Source organism: Bubalus kerabau, chromosome 1 (genome assembly GCF_029407905.1).
Source record: "Bubalus kerabau isolate K-KA32 ecotype Philippines breed swamp buffalo chromosome 1, PCC_UOA_SB_1v2, whole genome shotgun sequence".
Taxonomy (NCBI): Eukaryota; Metazoa; Chordata; class Mammalia; order Artiodactyla; family Bovidae; genus Bubalus; species Bubalus kerabau.
In genome coordinates, this window is record NC_073624.1 from 196,038,517 (window position 1) to 196,055,943 (window position 17,427).

Genomic DNA, 17,427 nt, shown 5'->3' on the forward strand with positions numbered 1-17,427 from the left:
TAGCCTGACCTGACCTGATAGATGTTAGGGAAAGGGAAGTTGGGAAAGAATTTTAATTTTTTGGACCTTGGTCAAGCAAGTATAATGAAGTCAGCAGGAAATTCAAAATAGGCAATGATTAGAATAAATCACCTTGTCAGGGGAAACCACACTATATAAATGTCTGAAGGCTGTGATTTTAAAAATTAGTCTTCTAGAGTAACGGCCAATTCATGGTATTTATGGTTCAGGGTCTTGGTACTTGGCAAGAGGCCCCTAAGGCAATGAAACCCAGAGCAGGACAAAGCAGGGTGCCCACGCGTACTCACCCTGTCTGTGACTGTCGCTATAATCAGGGCATTTGGCACCAGGAGGGCAGTTTTGGTTTTCTTTATCAAGGTTACTGAGAAAGCTGGAATCGAGATCTGAAAAAGAATCACTGAGTTAACATGGGTTCAGGCTTCACAGAGCAGCATTCCAAATCTTCACGTTAAAGGAAAAAGAAAAGATAAAACCAACAGCTGGCTTTTCAGTCTCCATGAAGAAAAGGGAATCTTAAAGAGTGGTATGGGTGTGTCGCCGAGGTCTCAACCTGGTGTTTGCAAAGCAGGAGGATAAGTGTGGATCATTGAGTCTGTTGAAGGGTTTGGTAGGAAACCTTTATCTTTAGACATGGGAACAGAATGCAAAATGTACAGTCATTTTAAAGGTGATCCTAAGACCCTAAAGAAGTTACGTGCTTGTGGTTACCCACTCTGAGCTCATCTCCAACCACCCTGCTCTCCTCTGTCTTTAGGGGAAGAGGCTGAAAGCACTGGTGTAGCAGACTCATTTGGGGACAGGAATCCTGGGACCTGAATTCTCAGTTCTGTTACTATCTACATGACCGATCCAACCTCGTAAGCTGTCCTTTCTTGGCCTCAGTTCCCTGACTTATAGAGACAGTCTTACCTACTTCCCAGGATTTTCTGTGGATTAAATGAGATAACAGATGGAAAATACCTAGCACTCAATAAAAATATCATTCATTTCATCTGTCTCTTAAAAAAGAGGATGGGTGAAATAAAAGAACTCTTAAGTTCTTTTCTGATTCAAACAATAAGAAGTAACGACAATTACAGCATCTACCATTATCAATACCTATTCACTAGATGACAATTTCATTTAATTATGACATTCCTATAATATAGATATAAAGAGATAAGGATGTTTGTTTAGAGAGGTATATGACTTTCACCAGGACTTTCCTGGTGGCTCAGATTGTAAAGAATCTGCCTGCAATGCAGGAGACCTGGGTTCGATCCCTGGGTCAGGAAGATCTCCTGGAGAAGGGAATGGCTACCCACTCTAGCATTCTTGTCTGGAGATTTCCATGGGCAGAGGAGTCTGGTGGGCTCCAGTCCCTGTGGTCTCAAAGAGTAGGACATGACTGAATGACTAATACACATGACTTTCTCAGGGTCATAAATAAGTTACAAAGATAGAATCTGAACCAATCTGATCCAAAATAGGGGTTCTTTTTTATACAATGTACTACAAGAACATACCAGATGCCATAAATAGTAGATGTTCCTCATATTTTAATCAAACCTGGTTGATTTTTATGAGATCAACCAGGTTTGATCTCAAAGGAAAATGGATCACATCACTTTGATCCCTGAAAACAGAGGCACCCACACTCCTGGTAATAAGGGCCTGAATTTACCCACGGGTGCACACACTCACGTGAACATACATTTTGTAAAAATGCTATATATATTCTGAAAGAAATCAACAAGGTCAGTTGGAGGGGAGGAGGGTCTTATGCTAGTACTTCCAACTTGAACGACCAAAACTGAACTTGTAATTTTCTTAAGCTTAAATTTAGGATATTTGTGTTCATACTGAGGTTTACAAGATGGAGTTGTTCTACTGCCCAAGATGGGAAGATTATGAAGAAAGAGGGGCTGATCTAAATTAGACACTAGAGGAAAGAAAGCTATTTCACCAAAGAACTCTACCCACAAAACTTTTGAAGTTGGGGAAATAATTCAGAAGCGATAAACTGGGATTACTTTGGAAAAAAGAACTTAGTATCTTCCAAGAAAGATGATGATATAACAATGAGTCTAATTTCGATTCTCAGCAGCAACACAAATACACAGTGACAAGAGCCATAAATTTGGATTTTTGCAGAATCTGAGGCATGGAACACCCTTAAGATGGAGTTTTCAATCAATTGCTTCATAAGTATAAAATGACAACTAGATAACACTGGAGAAATAAAGCATGAATCATTTCTCTGAGCTTAGATGGAATGTGATACATGCCTTTAATTTTACTAGCATCTGAAAATACACACAGGCTGAAAAGGTCTTGATTAAATTAAGGTTACACTTTATTATTAACATTTCTCCAGGGTAGGGTGCTTAGAAAATTCCCCTGCCTGGTGCAGATTGCTTGGCTCCTTTTAGTTCATGCTAAATCGCATTCGGCCAAGGTCTGTTGGCAGGAGCAAATTCTGCCAGAGGACTGAAGCCCAAGTTTCCATGACACCATCCTCAGTGGGGAAGGAATGTGCAAGTCACTATTGTGGTTCTTATCTTCCCACCCCTCTTAGATTAGATACAGCACAGGCAAAAGCAATCCCATGTGTCCTTGTCTTGAAAAAACCAGGTCAATCCTTTTTTTTTTTTTGGTCAGTTCTTTCTTAGCTAGAGGAGGGATTTTGAAACCATTACTAGAATAATATTAGCTTGAAACCACTTACTGGCTTTGTGAATTCCTCATCCCTTAACAAAGGCTAATTCTTTGTTCTCTAATGTTTTCAATCCCTGCTGCTTTGGTCAGAGGTGTTGGCTTTCACTATTTCTGAGAATTATCTTTATCCCACAGAACCGGAAATCAGTCCCCTTATCTACTCTATGCACAAGAGCTTATAATCCAGAAATCTAGAAACATGGTGTAATATTACTCAAAATCGCTTTCCATTATACTGATTCAAATAATACTGGGAATCTAAACTATGTTTATCTCAACACAACTCCATACAATAAAAATTACATGTTTGATGCTACTCTGCTGACTCAACACCAACATATAGAATTTCCACTGTATTTGTTAAGTGGCCTTTATTTATAAGACTGCCAGTAGCTTTAGGAAGAGTATTTAAATGAAACATATCTACCAGTCAAAACAAAAGGAGTTTTTAATCAGCTACTTCATGAATATAAAAGTTGCTTGTTCATAATCATGAATCAGAATGATTAAAAACTCACCACAGTCACGCAAGCCCCAGGTGTTTCTCTGCCTCCTTGTTCTGCTGGCCTGGCTGAACCGTGTGATGTGACATCATAGCTCAAAGGGAAAGAATGTCAGTGGGAAGGAATGAGCTTTTCCCTTTCTTACATCAAACTCCCAAGGGCCTTGTTTTAAAAGGCGGTGCCCTGGGAAAACTACCAACTCCTTCAGGCTCTTCTCCTTAATGGCTCAGGTATCATGGGACTCTGCTCCCCCAAATCTGTATTTAGTGAGAAGGAAAAGATGTCAGTCCACGTCTACTGGAGATTGTATGTGACTCCCAGACCAGGACCAAAAAGCTCCAAAGCCTGCTCATTTTATACTAGCAACAAAGGGAGCTCTAATAAGTAGCTTATTTATAGGCCTGTTTATCTAGATTTCTCATGGTAACTGTGTGAATATGGTGTAAATTTTTTTTTTTTTTAATTGTTTTGGGTTTAATGTATGTCTTTGAAACAAACTCTCCAGATGAAGAACTTTGAGTGTGCTGGTGACATCTTGGTAAAAAGGATTTAAGGCAGGATTTCAGGAGGGATATATGTACGTAAGGAAAAGAATGAAAAGAGTGCAGGTTAGGGAAAAAGAGAAGTTTGTATCATCTAGAGGCATTTAGGGGGCTTCCTGGGCAGCTCTAGTAGTAAAGAACCCGCCTGCCAACGCAGAAGACAGAAGAGACACTGGTTCTATCCCTGGGTTGTATAGTCCATGGGGTCACAAGGAGTCAGACACGACTGAAGAGACTTAGCACTCATGCAGAGGCATTTAGAACCTGTAGTATTTGGGACTACAGTAAAGGAAACTTGGTATAAAGGTATCATAATGACACAAATATTTATAAACATTGCTACATTTAACAATTAATATTAACAATATGTAAGAAAATGCAGGGTTAGTTTTCTTTTTAAAAAAATACTAACCTTAGTGTCTTTTCCAAAGACCTTGGAATGAAAACAAATCCAGTTTTCTGATACAAAGAGCTTCCCTTGGTATAATATTTCTTTCTGTAGAGCACACGTAAAACCTGGGAAGATATACACAGGTATAACATCATTTACAATTTCCATTTAAGAGGAAAATTGTATATATCTGTTGATGACTCAGGGATGGGCAGAGATAACACACTCATATGCTCAAAAGATCTCTCCCCTGCTTTTCAGTCATCTTTAGTGGAATAAAGCTATGGAGATGAGAGTTTGTTAATTCCAAGTCTTACAAACTTCAGTATAAACATCGAAACAGAAAGGTAAGTCTGTCGTTGCAGATGAGGGTTCAGAATGATGCTTCAAAAACCTGCGTTTGGGGAGGTGTGTCACGCTTGTGCTCATGTTGACACTGCTGCCTGCCCCTCCTTCCCTGGGATGCTCATAATGACTCTTTTGAAATAGATGGTCTCACTGTGGGAAGAGCACATGACCACACCTTCCTGTGTGGAGACAATGGCAGGAACCCAGCATGCTGCCTTAGCATTGTGTACTGAGGGAGGCTGGACTGGAACCCTGGGTCGCTCTGCTCCCAGAAGGAGACAAGCAGGTGCTGAACGGCGTGCTGGGCCGGGTGTTTAGGTGTGACCGCTGAGCCCTGAACAATGCAGGGGTCACCATGTCTGTCGACCTAGGTCTGTGTTGCTTTCTTCCAGTCTGGTCTTGCTTGGTCTTGTTATCCTAAAACTCAGCACAGTCTAATCACAATGCATGTTAGCACGAATATGGAAGGCGAGGACATTCTGGAAACCTCTGGGATACCTCTGTATCACATGGAGGGAGTCAGTTCCCCATTCTACTCTCTTATCTCTCAAGGTGCTGGGTGAGAGCTGAGTGAGGTCAGCATTACGGTCACATCATGACTTTCAGAAACCTATTCCCCTTGGTGATTCAGTCCCCAGGCTCTTTCACCCCCAAAACCAATTAGCATCTTTTCGAAGTCAACCAGGTCAGAACTTACTTTGCCTCAAAGGTTCCTCCGTGGGGACATCTAGAAACAGTTTGTGGAAGTGCATGTTTGCTTTGTCCTACAAGGAAGACAAAACACAGACAGAAGTCACTGTTCTCGGCATTCTTGTCAAACATAAACAAACTTTAACGTCAATTGAAATTATATAACAAGTCTTCCCACTCTTAAATAAAGAATCTTTAGGAAGTCCTTCTCCCTGATCTTACAGTCTCCAACACAGTCCTTCAGGGAAAAACAGTGGAGGTCACAAAGGTTTCATTTTCCAACAAGATTAGTGACCTGATGACTGGACATGTATCTATAATCATGAAGTAGCTGGTGGGCAGCTTTCTGCAGAAGTGGCTGGACGAGGCTATCCCTAATAAGAAATGAGGTACAACTGTCAGAATCTCACCAGGTAGTGTGAATCCCAGGGCACTCAAGATCCCAGTGAGTACTCTCAGAAGAGGGTAGTGGTTAAAAGCTCTGTATCAGATAACCCTGAGTTTAAGTCTTGGCGGCACCTCTTCTGTGGTATGTGATCCTGGCCTAGTAACTTAACCTCTCTGGGCCTCAGTTTTCTGTACCTGCATCAGAAGGATGTCCTAGGGCTTAAATGGGGTGATACATCTCCAGGACCTGCTACTGGGGGTGTCCCTATCACTATTACTGTGGTGAAGGTATTTCCTTAACCAGTGTTGGGGGAGATGACAAACAGGGTTCACATGAAAGATTTAGCTCTCCAGGGCAGTAGAAGGCCCAAGAGTCTGAAATGCTACAAATCACTTCATTTTCAAGGCACCTGTTTCCAGTTATGATAACAATGTACAGACAGCACTTTACAGCCTGTAAAGTGAAAGTGAAGTCGCTCAGTCGTGTCTGACTCATAGCGACCCCATGGACTGCAGCCTACCAGGTTCCTCCGCCCATGGGATTTTCCAGGCAAGAGTACTGGAGTGGGGTGCCATCGCCTTCTCCTTTACAGCCTGTAAAGGACATTCACAAAACACCACTCCCAGCTCCACAATAACCTGGGAACTGATGTTCGTACTGCACCGTCCAGGGACCTGTGCCTCAGGGACACTTGGGGACTTAACTGGCTCCACACATCTACTGAGAGGTAGAGGTAGGCCCTCTGTCCACAGGATCACTCTTCTTCAAAAGCATCCAGCAGGCAGAATCTTATGAGCAGAAAAGAGATACCACAAATTGGCCCTTGATGATTTACTATCTAAACTAGAAGTGGTCTCAATGGCATAAATGGTCCTAGTATGCCCATAAAGGTCATTCATATGACAGACAGTCCCCTCGAGACAACTAATTCATGGATGAACACTTCACATAAAGTAGGTTAGCTCATGCTGCTTCTTGGAGTACGTCTGGCATCCAGAAAGTTCCCTCTGATTAAAGCTAGACATTGTTCTAAAACTTACGGTTACCAGTGGGGAAAGTGGGGGTGGGAGGGAGGCATAAATGGGGAGATTAGGATTGATATCTACACACTATTACAAAGAAAGAGATAACTAATAAGAATCTACTGGATAGCACAGGAAACTCCAATACTCTGTAATGGCCTATCTGGGAATAGCATCTAAAAAAGTGGATATATGTATAACTGATTCACATTGCTGTTCAGCAGAGACTAACACAACACTGTAAATCAACTATACTCCAGTAAAAATTTACAAAGCTCGGTGTTCTATCAGACCTTTGCTGAGATTTCCTTTTTAATGGCTACAGTGAGTACTGGCTGCATGCTTGATTTAAAAATATCCTCCTGGGCCATGAAATCTTCAACAATGTGGATAAAAATCAAATTTAAAAAAAGGCAGGGACTGATCCAAATTAAACATGACATGACAAACAAATGCAATGCATGGCTCAACTGGATTCTAGAGAGTGGGGAAAAAAAAAAAACACCTCTGTAAAAGACATTGACTACTGGGACAACTGTGGAAACTGAAAATGGATTTTACATTAATAATATCTTCATAAATGTACTATTTAGTTAAATTTCTCAGGTGAGTCAACAGTTTCTTGTTCTAGTTGTTAGGAGACACATATTCAAGTATTTTAGGGGTGAAGTGTCAAAAAACCCCAGTATGTCATACTCTATGCCACAGATCTGTCTGGGTATATTCTTCTGGAGAAGAATCATAACCCTGTTCCAGGCTTTCCTCCTCTGTGTGCACTTGGGAGGCCTTCTGTTCACACAGATGCCTTATCAGGCTGTAACTGCAGGGTAAGGATGTCACAGTTCTCCTGGTCTTGGCTAATTATTAGACAGGCACACGAATCTGGGTTGGCCCCTGCTCTCTGGGCACTTGTCAGAGTATGGGGCCACAGTGCAGGACTCACTACCATTCAGCACATGCTGGAAGGTCAGCTGTGAAATCCCTTGTTCTCTAAATGTGTCCCAGCATTAGTCCTGGCCCTTGTGTTCCTTCCTCCAGCTGGCTTCAAATCAATGCCCCTTTCGCCCTCTGGGACGATACACATCTCGTTCCTAAATTACCTGGCTTGAAGATGAGGACTTTTTCCTTTCAATCTTAGAGTCATTCTTGCTTTCAGTTTTACAGTCGTTTTTCTCATTTGCTACAGGGACCCCATCGAAACTGGATTTTGACCTGAGGAAAGAAAATCCAGGGAGTCTATAAAATGAAATTTCTTATGCTACCCACTAATTTTATTACTACATCTTAATTATCACGCCAACTCACAACAAAGCCTTTCATTGGTTTTTCTCTTCTAGATATCAATGATCACTCAGTACTCTAAGAGCATTTACCCAGCATGTGATGTGGGTGACAGGGTGATTTCAGCAGCTAGTCATCCCAAACTGCAGAAATCATACCTTATGGAAGAAAGAAGTATTGATCGAGCTGTGAAAGTAATTATATCATCTCAAAAGTACGTCAAGCAGTATACAGAGTAGTACTGGAGGCCAATAATGGAAGCTGCAGCTATAGTTCAATCCAGGAATATCTGGTTTCAAAATTCTGTCAATACTTCTCAAGTGTTAATTCAGTGAGGTGCTGCGTTAAATGCATCAGAACAGACAAGACAGTCTTTATCCTTAAGGAGCCTGCGCACACATCAAGCATCTCTTTAAAAAGGCAGTATGTGATACAGCATCAAAACAATGCCTATCCCAGGCATTAGGAGGAGATACAGAGACAATAAGTCCAACAGGAGGGAAGAGACGAGACCAACAGGACAACATGGGTTTAATATACTTGGCCTAACAGGATGAGCAGGAACTGGGTATGAGGAAAAGAGAGACAGATCATCACAGAGTGGGAATAAAGAAGTGAAATCATGATAAAAAAAGACCATGTTTGGGGGCAGAGGTCAGAGCTCCCCGACTTCTTTCCAAAACGATTCCAGTCCTGCTTCTCCATTTGGGTAGCATTTGCATCTTCAACCATACAGCAAAACACAGCCATGTCAGTGTGGATTGAGTGCATGATTTTGAGGTATAAACATGAGGCATGAACAAGTTTGGTGATACAATTATATAGATTTTTTTCTGTTTCTTGGGGGGAACATGGCACATGAAATTCATGATTCCACAACAGTATTCTTTAGATCAAGGTGCAGTTAAAAGCAATGTTTGGTTCAAAGTGAATTTAAGAAGACTCTTCAGCAATTGGTGTGGCAGAGGGGTGTGACACAGAAATAGAAATGAAGTTAGACTTTAGGCTCTGGTTTTCTCAGCTATGAGGCTATGGACCATGTAATGTCCCAGGCCTCTGCCAGCCCCAGTAGTTTGTGTCCAAGATACCTATCATTCAATTCAAGGCACAGAGATTTGGGTTCAAGTACTGGCCATTGAACCAATTTATGGATATAAATGCCTTTAGAATTTAGGAATGACTTAAAAAAAAAAAACAACTATGAGTAAACATTTGTACTCTACTCGAAAATAAAACTTTTTACAAATGTCAAATTACCTATTATTTATATTAGCCACTAATTTGAATTTTTTTTTTCACTAATTTGAATTTATCACCTCTATTGATTGAAATTAATAAATGCTAATGGTACCGTCAACGCAATGATCAGACCTTTCAAAGAACTACGGGCTGTAAGCAAATGCGACAGAAGGGCCGCTGTGCCCTTGGTTTCAAGTGGCACAAGCAGAAGGGTTTGTCTGCACAGCACTGGCTTGAAGTAAGGGTGGGAGGGATGTTCATTTACACACATGATTTTTTTGTGCCTTTTCAACTTCTCACTTCTTACAAATGACTATGAGCAGGACCTGAAGCCTAGTGCAAATATTTTTATTCAAAAATTCAGAACTTCCAGACAGTGAGAGCAGAGCCTTCAACCAAGTGCAGAGCTCTCTGCACTCCACAGATCACACTTTGGAGAAGTTTCACAAGCCCCGGTGCTTGGTGTAAGATGATGAGTGTATTAGTCTGGTGTAAAGCCTGGGGAAGGTGGAGTTACACGTGTAGTGCATTTCAGAGCACCTGTGGTAGCCAGTCATTGGTGCCGAAAGTCACAAGAAACAACAGGCTTTATGTCTTTGCTGAGTAAGGCAGGATGCTCTGACAGGAAAACAGCTATAGAAAGAACAGTTGAAAGTGAGATGCGCCAAAACAGACTTGCAAAAAAGATGGAGAGAGAATTGGGAGTGAGAGAAAAGAACACGGAGGGGGCACAGTAAAGACTTATGCTTGGTCCTGAGTGAGGAATAGATTAGCAGAGAAGACGCGGGCTGGGGTGGCCAGGAAGGAAGGGAACAGTAGGAGTTATTGAATCATCCTTTAGCAGAGGCCCAAAGTCGTAGAAGGCAGCAATTCTGACAGTTCTAATAAGGGGAAGAGAGCTATCACTCCACTCGGTGTAGATGAACGGCCAGAGTTACTTGTGATTGATTGTTGGCTTAACCATTCTCCTTTAAGGGCAGAAAGGCAACTTGAAATTCCTACTTCTTTCTTCCATGTGAAAAAAGGCACATAATTGGTGGCCCTGAGAGTGATGGGGAGCAGAAGTCCATGTCTCAAACCTCCTCTCTCCTCACAGCCCCACGATCAAACTGAGCCTGGTTTCCAGCACTGGTCCCCGGAAACAGGCAGTGCACACCCTGCCCAGGGATCCCAGGCAAGGCTTTTTCCCTCCTCTCATTTCTGCAGCTGCCAGGGAAGTGAGACGGCAGCTGTGCACACCCATAGGCTGAGCACACAATTCAGCCGGGGTGGCCTCATCAGTAACTCTGCCAGTCTTTCCAGGTGCTTTCTAACTCTGTGCCAGAGAGGGGGCCACCCAGGCTTTATCACGTAGCAAAATCAGTGCTTAAGAAAGGGGCAGAAAGTTTGCAGAAGACTGAGGTGGGAAGGAGAAGAGAGACTGCTAGGAAGAGCTCAGAGAGAAAGCAGGTGCCAGTGCCTGGATGGGAAGGAAAAACACCTCACTCCTTTCTCAGGGGTGTTCCCTGCCTGTAGGAGAGCTTCCGTCTTAGCCACCACCATAAAACTAGACATACCAGCTCTTTCCAGCAACCCCTCCCTCTGAAAAGCCAAAAAAACGGAGGGAGTCATGTGAGGACTCACCGCAGGGAAATGGTTCTCTTCTGGTCCTGGGACTCGGCCTCGCTGGACGGGGTGGGAGACAGCGCTGCTGGCGACCTGCATACCTTCTTCTTCTCCTCCACACCATTCTCAGCCTCTGAGCTGGGGAAGAGAAAACGCTTGACCTTAGACATCCAGGGTGGGGAGGATGGAAAGACGATGACGTGACCTCACTTTTCTGAGAGTGGAATGATCTTCAATCCTGCAACAGGCTGAAGTCAACAAGGACAGCTGTGCCCTTCCCATCCCTCCATTCTGGCCCCTCCGCTGGTGCCAGAGGAGGAGGAGCTCTGGGTCATGCTGGCTTCAGATACACCTGCAGGTTTATGTGGAGGTAAATGTCCGACTTTACAGGGACTCGCTGGCTCCCAGGTCTGTCGCCCATGAGCCCTGTACTGCCTGGCTCAGCCCTGCCCAGCACGGAGGTGGCAGATTACCTGGAGGCTGGGAGGGCCTCCTGAACCTGCTCACATGTGGCCTCCTGCCAGGTGTGAGTTGTCCCCCAGGAACCCCCACCCGTTTTGTTTGCATTTATGTCACTTATCACCTTTTGTTGTAGACCTATAGGACTTGGCTTGGGTGGTTGCTAATTTCACCAAGTGCCTCTCTCAGCAATTACTATCTCTAATCCACACCACCACCTAGGCTAGGTGGGAATTACTAACCCCATTTCACAGAGGAAGAACCTGAGGCTCTTACATGGTGAATTACTCGCCCCAGTTCATAGAACTGGCCTGTCTGAGTTGTGATTCAAACTCAGGTCTGTCCATCTGAGAGGCCTTTGTGTAGAAGGCCGTACTCAAGTTTTCTTTCTTTGCATTCATCCATCCCCCCAACCACCTATCTATCCTCTGAGCCCTCTTACTAGTTCCGTGATGTGGGAGCCCCAGGCTGGAGTGAAAATCTCATTGATCTTTATACTGACCTCAGGGTCTAGGACAGTGCTAATATGTAATCGTGCTTAATGGGCTTCCGGAAAACTAGGTCTGACCTTGGTGAAAGAGGGAGAAGAGGGGACAGTAAGTCAGAGGGCCGCATGCTGAACCATTAAAGATGGAGGAGGGCCAGTGCGGTGGACACAGGAAAAAAGTTCCCACAACCTAGTCAAGGAAATTGAATAAACCAAAAAAGAAAAAGAAGTCCACTGGAGAGTCCCTCTTGAAGTAGGGAGACAAAGTGTGTGTGGAACTTCAATAATCCACTTCAGCATTCCTTCAAATGTTTACCAAGTTCTCTGAAGGGTCAGATTCAGGCCCATCCTGGACAGCGCCTTTGTGGACTCAGAAAAGAGCCGTGCCCAGTCAAAGGCACCCAGGAAACGGTGCTGTCTGTCTGACTGTAGCCCTGTGGACACATGGCTTGCCAGAGAAACGGTGCCCCTTGCTCTGGGCAGAAGAGCCCAGTGCCAAGATGTAGAGGAAGCCTTTTGCTTACTGTGGTCACTTGCCGGTGTTGATCAATATGGGATTGACAATTATTGATTCTGTAATGTCTATGGCCAATTCAATTTGTGTTTTTGTTTACTCAAAGATGCTAAGGAAACTCAAGCAAGCTAATTCCTAACACTGGTGAGATGATTCTTGGAGGCACCCCTTAGCCCAGAGGTCATCTTGTCAGCAGCAGACTCTAACTGCTAGAATCCAAAAAACAGAGACTTGCCTGTGCTTGAGTGAGGAGGGCGTAGGGGAAGAAAGAAACCACTTCCTCAGTGCCTCTCAGAAACTGTAAAGTTACCATCAGTGAAGCTGAACTCTCACTGACAAGGGAGATGAAATAACAGGTCTCACTTAAGTCATGAAAACAAGGAAATCACTTTAAAAAACAAAACAAAACAAGCAAACCAGAAACAAGAAGATAAGGTTCTTTCAAGGACACTGACTATAGAATTAACTAAAAAAAAAGCCCAGTCAATGATCCTTTTCGCTCAACAAACACTTGTTTATGGGTCCCTGCTGGCCCTGCTGGTGAGATGGATAAATGAGTTTCAGTTTTAAGGAAGCAGAGAAGTGGGAGAAGATGCTGGGAACAGGGGATCCATCTTCACCAATCTTCTCCAATCTCGAACCCAATTTAAGCATCAGTTATGGGCCCTGAAAGCTTCTCAGTAGGGAGTTTCTGAGCAATTGCCATAGAAAGACAAGGGTGCCAATGCTTGGGAGATAAGACAGACACACTTATACTAACCAAGCCTGACTTTACCTGCTAGGCAGTAGCATATGCATTACCAGCTACCACGTTGAAACCAGTGATGGTTTCAATAATACACTGCCACACACCATTATGCAATCTATAAATTAAAAAAACAGGTTGACAATCCCTATCAACAGTCTGATATTCCTTACTTCCTAGACCTCCTCATTAGTTTGATGATGAGTTGATTCAGACTTCACAATGTTTCAGAATTAGAATTTTTATGTGGAGTCCACTATTATTCCTCCTGGAAAGTCTCTCTCTGAGTTTAGAGTAAACTCAACACCTCTCTCCTGTCGTTTCTATCTCCCAGGCTCTTTGCCTCTCCTGCTGAGGCTGTGTTGTACTCAGGCACCATCACATCTCAGTGACGATTAGGTTCTGTCTCAGGTGAATGATTATACTGTATCTCAGATAAATGCAAACAAGTGCCTCACTTTGGTTCAGTCCAGGAAGCTGTGTTCCTTCCTAACTACGGTGATACACCTGTGTTTGTCTCCCTTCAAGTTAAATTAGTCTAAGCTTGGGCATAAAAAAGGTCACTAAAACCTTTATGGTAGTACCAGTGAGATAGTTTTACATCCACTATCATTTAAAAAACTTCCTGATTATCATTTCTCGAAACCACAGTCTTGCCCAGCAAAGGTTAAGAAGGGACCTGAAGATAGCATATGTTGCACCAGAAAATAAAATCCTGGAAATCGGATGGTCATGATTAAGGTCAGGTGTGTGAAAGCACAGTGACACTGAAACCCTGTGCTGAAAAGTAGGCTGCCCCTGGACTTGCCAAGATCTGTAGCCTCAGACTTGCTCCTAGTATGCTGCCTGCTTGGTGACCCCGTGGCAGGTGGGCACGAGTGGCTAGCACTTGGGAAGCAGAGTGATGGGCTGCAGGGACAGAGGAGGACCCTGGGGACCACTGGGCAGCAGCCATACGGTAACCAGAATCATAGTAACGGGAAGCAGAAAGCAGCATGGGGTGCACAAGATGCAGGAGCTGGTGATGGAAATCAGTGCCTCTCCAAGACCTCTGAGCCTCTCCCAAGTGCAAAGCAAACTCAGTCTAGGCTGGGAGCAAACTAGATTTTATAAGTCAGGAAGAATGGTCTTTCATTTACAATTCTGATGTAAGTATATCTTTATCTGGAAATGTTACATTGTATTTATCTATTGACATATTTATTCCTGAATAGGTACTAAAAGCACAACAATACAATTCAAAGTTACAAATGGAAAAACAAATCTCCCCTGTGCCCACCCCTGTTTCATGGTCACCCTGTTTCTCTCTGGAGGCACCTACTGTTCCCAGCTCCTGTGTATCCTTCCAGGGAATCGGAGTGCCTGCGAGTGTGTGTGTGTTTTAAGCAGAAGTGATGGCATGCTATTCTATACCCCGACCCCTTTTTTTCAACTTACGATATCTTGGTACTCTTTTCCTATCAGTACCCATAGAGCTTCCTCATTCTTTTTAATGACAGCATAGAGTTCCACTGTAATGGCTGACTTATAATTTAACCAGTTCCTTATTTATGGGCATTTAGGTGATTTCAGTCTTATCATAAATACAAACATTACTAAGAATGTCCTCGCATGTTATTATGTGTGAATACATCCACAGGATAATTTCCTGGAAATGAAACTGCTGTGTTAAAATGTACACAAATAAAAAAATTTTTACAGTTATTGCCAAATTGCCTTTAGTAAAGGTTTTGTGACTCACACCCATAATACGTATCAGAGTTTACACATTTCTAACAAAGTGTTAAACTTAAAAAAATAATCCAAAGTGCCTAGCAGGTACCTAGCCCAGAGAATAACAATTTTACCAATGACTAGTGTTAAAGTTTTTTTTTTTTAAACTGCTAAAATTTTTGATCTCTACAAATGTGAGAGGTAAAAAAAAATCCCATTATAGTTTTGATTTGATTTACATTTCTCTTCTGATGAGTATGGTTGAGTGTATTTTCATATGTGTTCTTTATCTCCTGTTTTGCAAATTAGCTGTTTGTATGTACATTTTGCCAATTTTTCTGATGGGCTGCTGATACAAACATTTAGGGAAAACAATTCTGGTCATAACTGCATCACCAAATTCTTGGCAATATCCTGGAATTGACTTTTTATATAAATAAACATTTAGAAAAGTTAAATGGATATTAGAGGTCAGCATAATGTTAAAATAAAACATTAATGACAAGTTAACTTTTCCTTTTTTCTGGATAGGCTTACTGGCAGATTTTAAAAAGAAAAGCCAAAAACATAGTATTCTTTGGTTTCAGCAAAACCTGTGATGAAACCTGACAGGCTTCCAGCTCGGGATGGAGAACAGGAGCACAGGTGTTTGCCTCTCCTTTCTGAGGCCTGTTAAAACGAGAAATAATAATCCTGCTTACAATAATGGTGGGAGACCATCCACAGAAGATGATTTCCCCACATATCTGGAAAATGAAAGTGAAGTACAACATGAACTCATGCGGCAAAGCAGAGGAAGTTGTATTTTAGAATTTGGGCATCAGTGGAAGATAAGAGAATAGCAACCTGTTTCTCAGAATCCAATAAGGTGCTATAAGAGGAGGATGTAAGAAGTGTGAAAACATTAAACAAAATTAAAGGTGTGTGTGTAGGTGCTCAAAATCTCTGCCCATCCTCCAACTCGTGACTACCCCCTGCCCGACCTCAACACTGATATGTCAGACAGTCATCTACTCAGCCTGTGAGAAAAAAAAAAAAAAAAAAAACCAGAAAGGTTGTCAATTTATTTTTTTAATATAAATTTATTTATTTTAATTGGAGACTAATTATTTTACAATATTGTAGAGGTTTTGCCATACATTGACATGAATCCGCCATGGGTGTACATGTGTTCCCCATCCTGAACCCCCCTCCCACCTCCCTCCCCATCCCATCCTTCTGGGTTATCCCAGTGTACCAGCCCCAAGCACCCTGTCTCATGCATTGAACCTGAACTGGTGATTCATTTCACATATGATAATATACATGTTTCAATGCCATTCTTCCAAATCATCCCACCCTCACCGTCAAAAGGTTGTCAATTTAAAAAAATGAATAATTTAGCAGCAGGAAATCAGGGTACCTAGTATGGAGGGTGAAGCCCCAGAATAAATCCCTTCTCTTCTTTCCATTTTGAACAAAGTGGTCCCAAGCTAAGTACCAATTCCCTATCCATGTTCTACTGAACTGCTCTAATTCCTCATCTGACCCTCCACTGCCCACCAGTCCCTCATTCTTACACATGAAATGACAGCAAAGGATTGCTAGACCCTTGAAGAAAATCTGAAGTCTTAAAGAAAAGACCAGGATAAACCAATAAGAAGGTAAAACCCCTAGAAAACTGACTTCAGAGAACAGAAGAAAATAAACAAGCAAACAAGAAAAACAGAAATGTAAAACCTTCTAATTAATATCTTCAGAGAGAAGACAGAACTCATAAAACAGACCATAGTATTATGCAAAAGGACTGAGCTCAAATCCTTAATAGCCGACAAAGCACTTCCCGATCTGCCGTCTCTGCCCCTCCGGATTCCTCTAACTCCGTCCCAGTTTATACTCCCACAAGAAAATCTGAGCACTGGCTGTTCCCTCTGCCTGGAGTGCTGTTGTCCCCATAAAGGGCAACACATAATTTTCTCTCTCCTTTCCTTTAAGTCATTACTCAAATATTACGTTCTTAAGAAACACCTGAGGTAACAAGGTAAATTTGGCCTTGGAGTACAGAATGAAGCAGGTCAAAGGCTAACAGTTTTGCCAAGAGAATGCACTAGTCATAGCAAACACCCTCTTCCAACAACACAAGAGAAGATTCTACACCTGGACATCACCAGATGGTCAACACCAAAATCAGATTGATTATATTCTTTGCAGCCAAAGATGGAGCTCTATACAGTCAGCAAAAACAGGACCAGGAGCTGACTGTGGCTCAGACCATGAACTCCTTAATGCCAAATTCAGACTTAAATTGAAGAAAGTGGGGAAAACCACTAGACCATTCAGGTATGACCTAAATCAAATCCCTTATGATTATACAGTGGAAGTGAGAAATAGATTTAAGGGACTAGATCTGATAGACAGAGTGCCTGATGAACTATGGACGGAGGTTCATGACATTGTACAGGGGACAGGGATCAAGACCATCCCCAAGAAAAAGAAATGCAAAAAAGCAAAATGGTTGTCTGAGGAGGCCTTACAAATAGCTGTGAAAAGAAGAGAAGCAAAAAGCAAAGGAGAAAAGGAAAGATATACCCATTTGAATGCAGAGTTCCAAAGAATACCAAGGAGAGATAAGAAAGCCTTCCTCAGTGATCAATGCAAAGAAATAGAGGAAAACAATAGAATGGGAAAGACTAGAGACTGCTTCAAGAAAATTAGAGATACCAAGGGAACATTTCATGCAAAGATGGGCTTGATAAAGAACAGAAATGGTATGGACCTAACAGAAGCAGAAGGTATTAAGAAG

The 17,427-nt window shown here is 42.4% G+C and overlaps 1 protein-coding gene across 5 annotated transcripts in view; it reads right to left on the reverse strand.

The window, feature by feature from the left end:
- The window catches only part of GRAMD2B (GRAM domain containing 2B), a 76,100-nt gene that overhangs the window by 18,852 nt on the left and 39,821 nt on the right, over window positions 1-17,427 (reverse strand). For all 5 annotated transcript variants that reach the window (XM_055548823.1, XM_055548815.1, XM_055548807.1 and 2 more), the window contains exons 2-6: window positions 10,746-10,865; window positions 7,703-7,814; window positions 5,200-5,266; window positions 4,176-4,279; window positions 309-404 (exon numbers count right to left, since the gene is read on the reverse strand). In XM_055548823.1, the coding sequence (XP_055404798.1) occupies window positions 309-404; window positions 4,176-4,279; window positions 5,200-5,266; window positions 7,703-7,814; window positions 10,746-10,865 (499 nt within the window). The remainder of the gene's footprint in view (window positions 1-308; window positions 405-4,175; window positions 4,280-5,199; window positions 5,267-7,702; window positions 7,815-10,745; window positions 10,866-17,427) is intronic.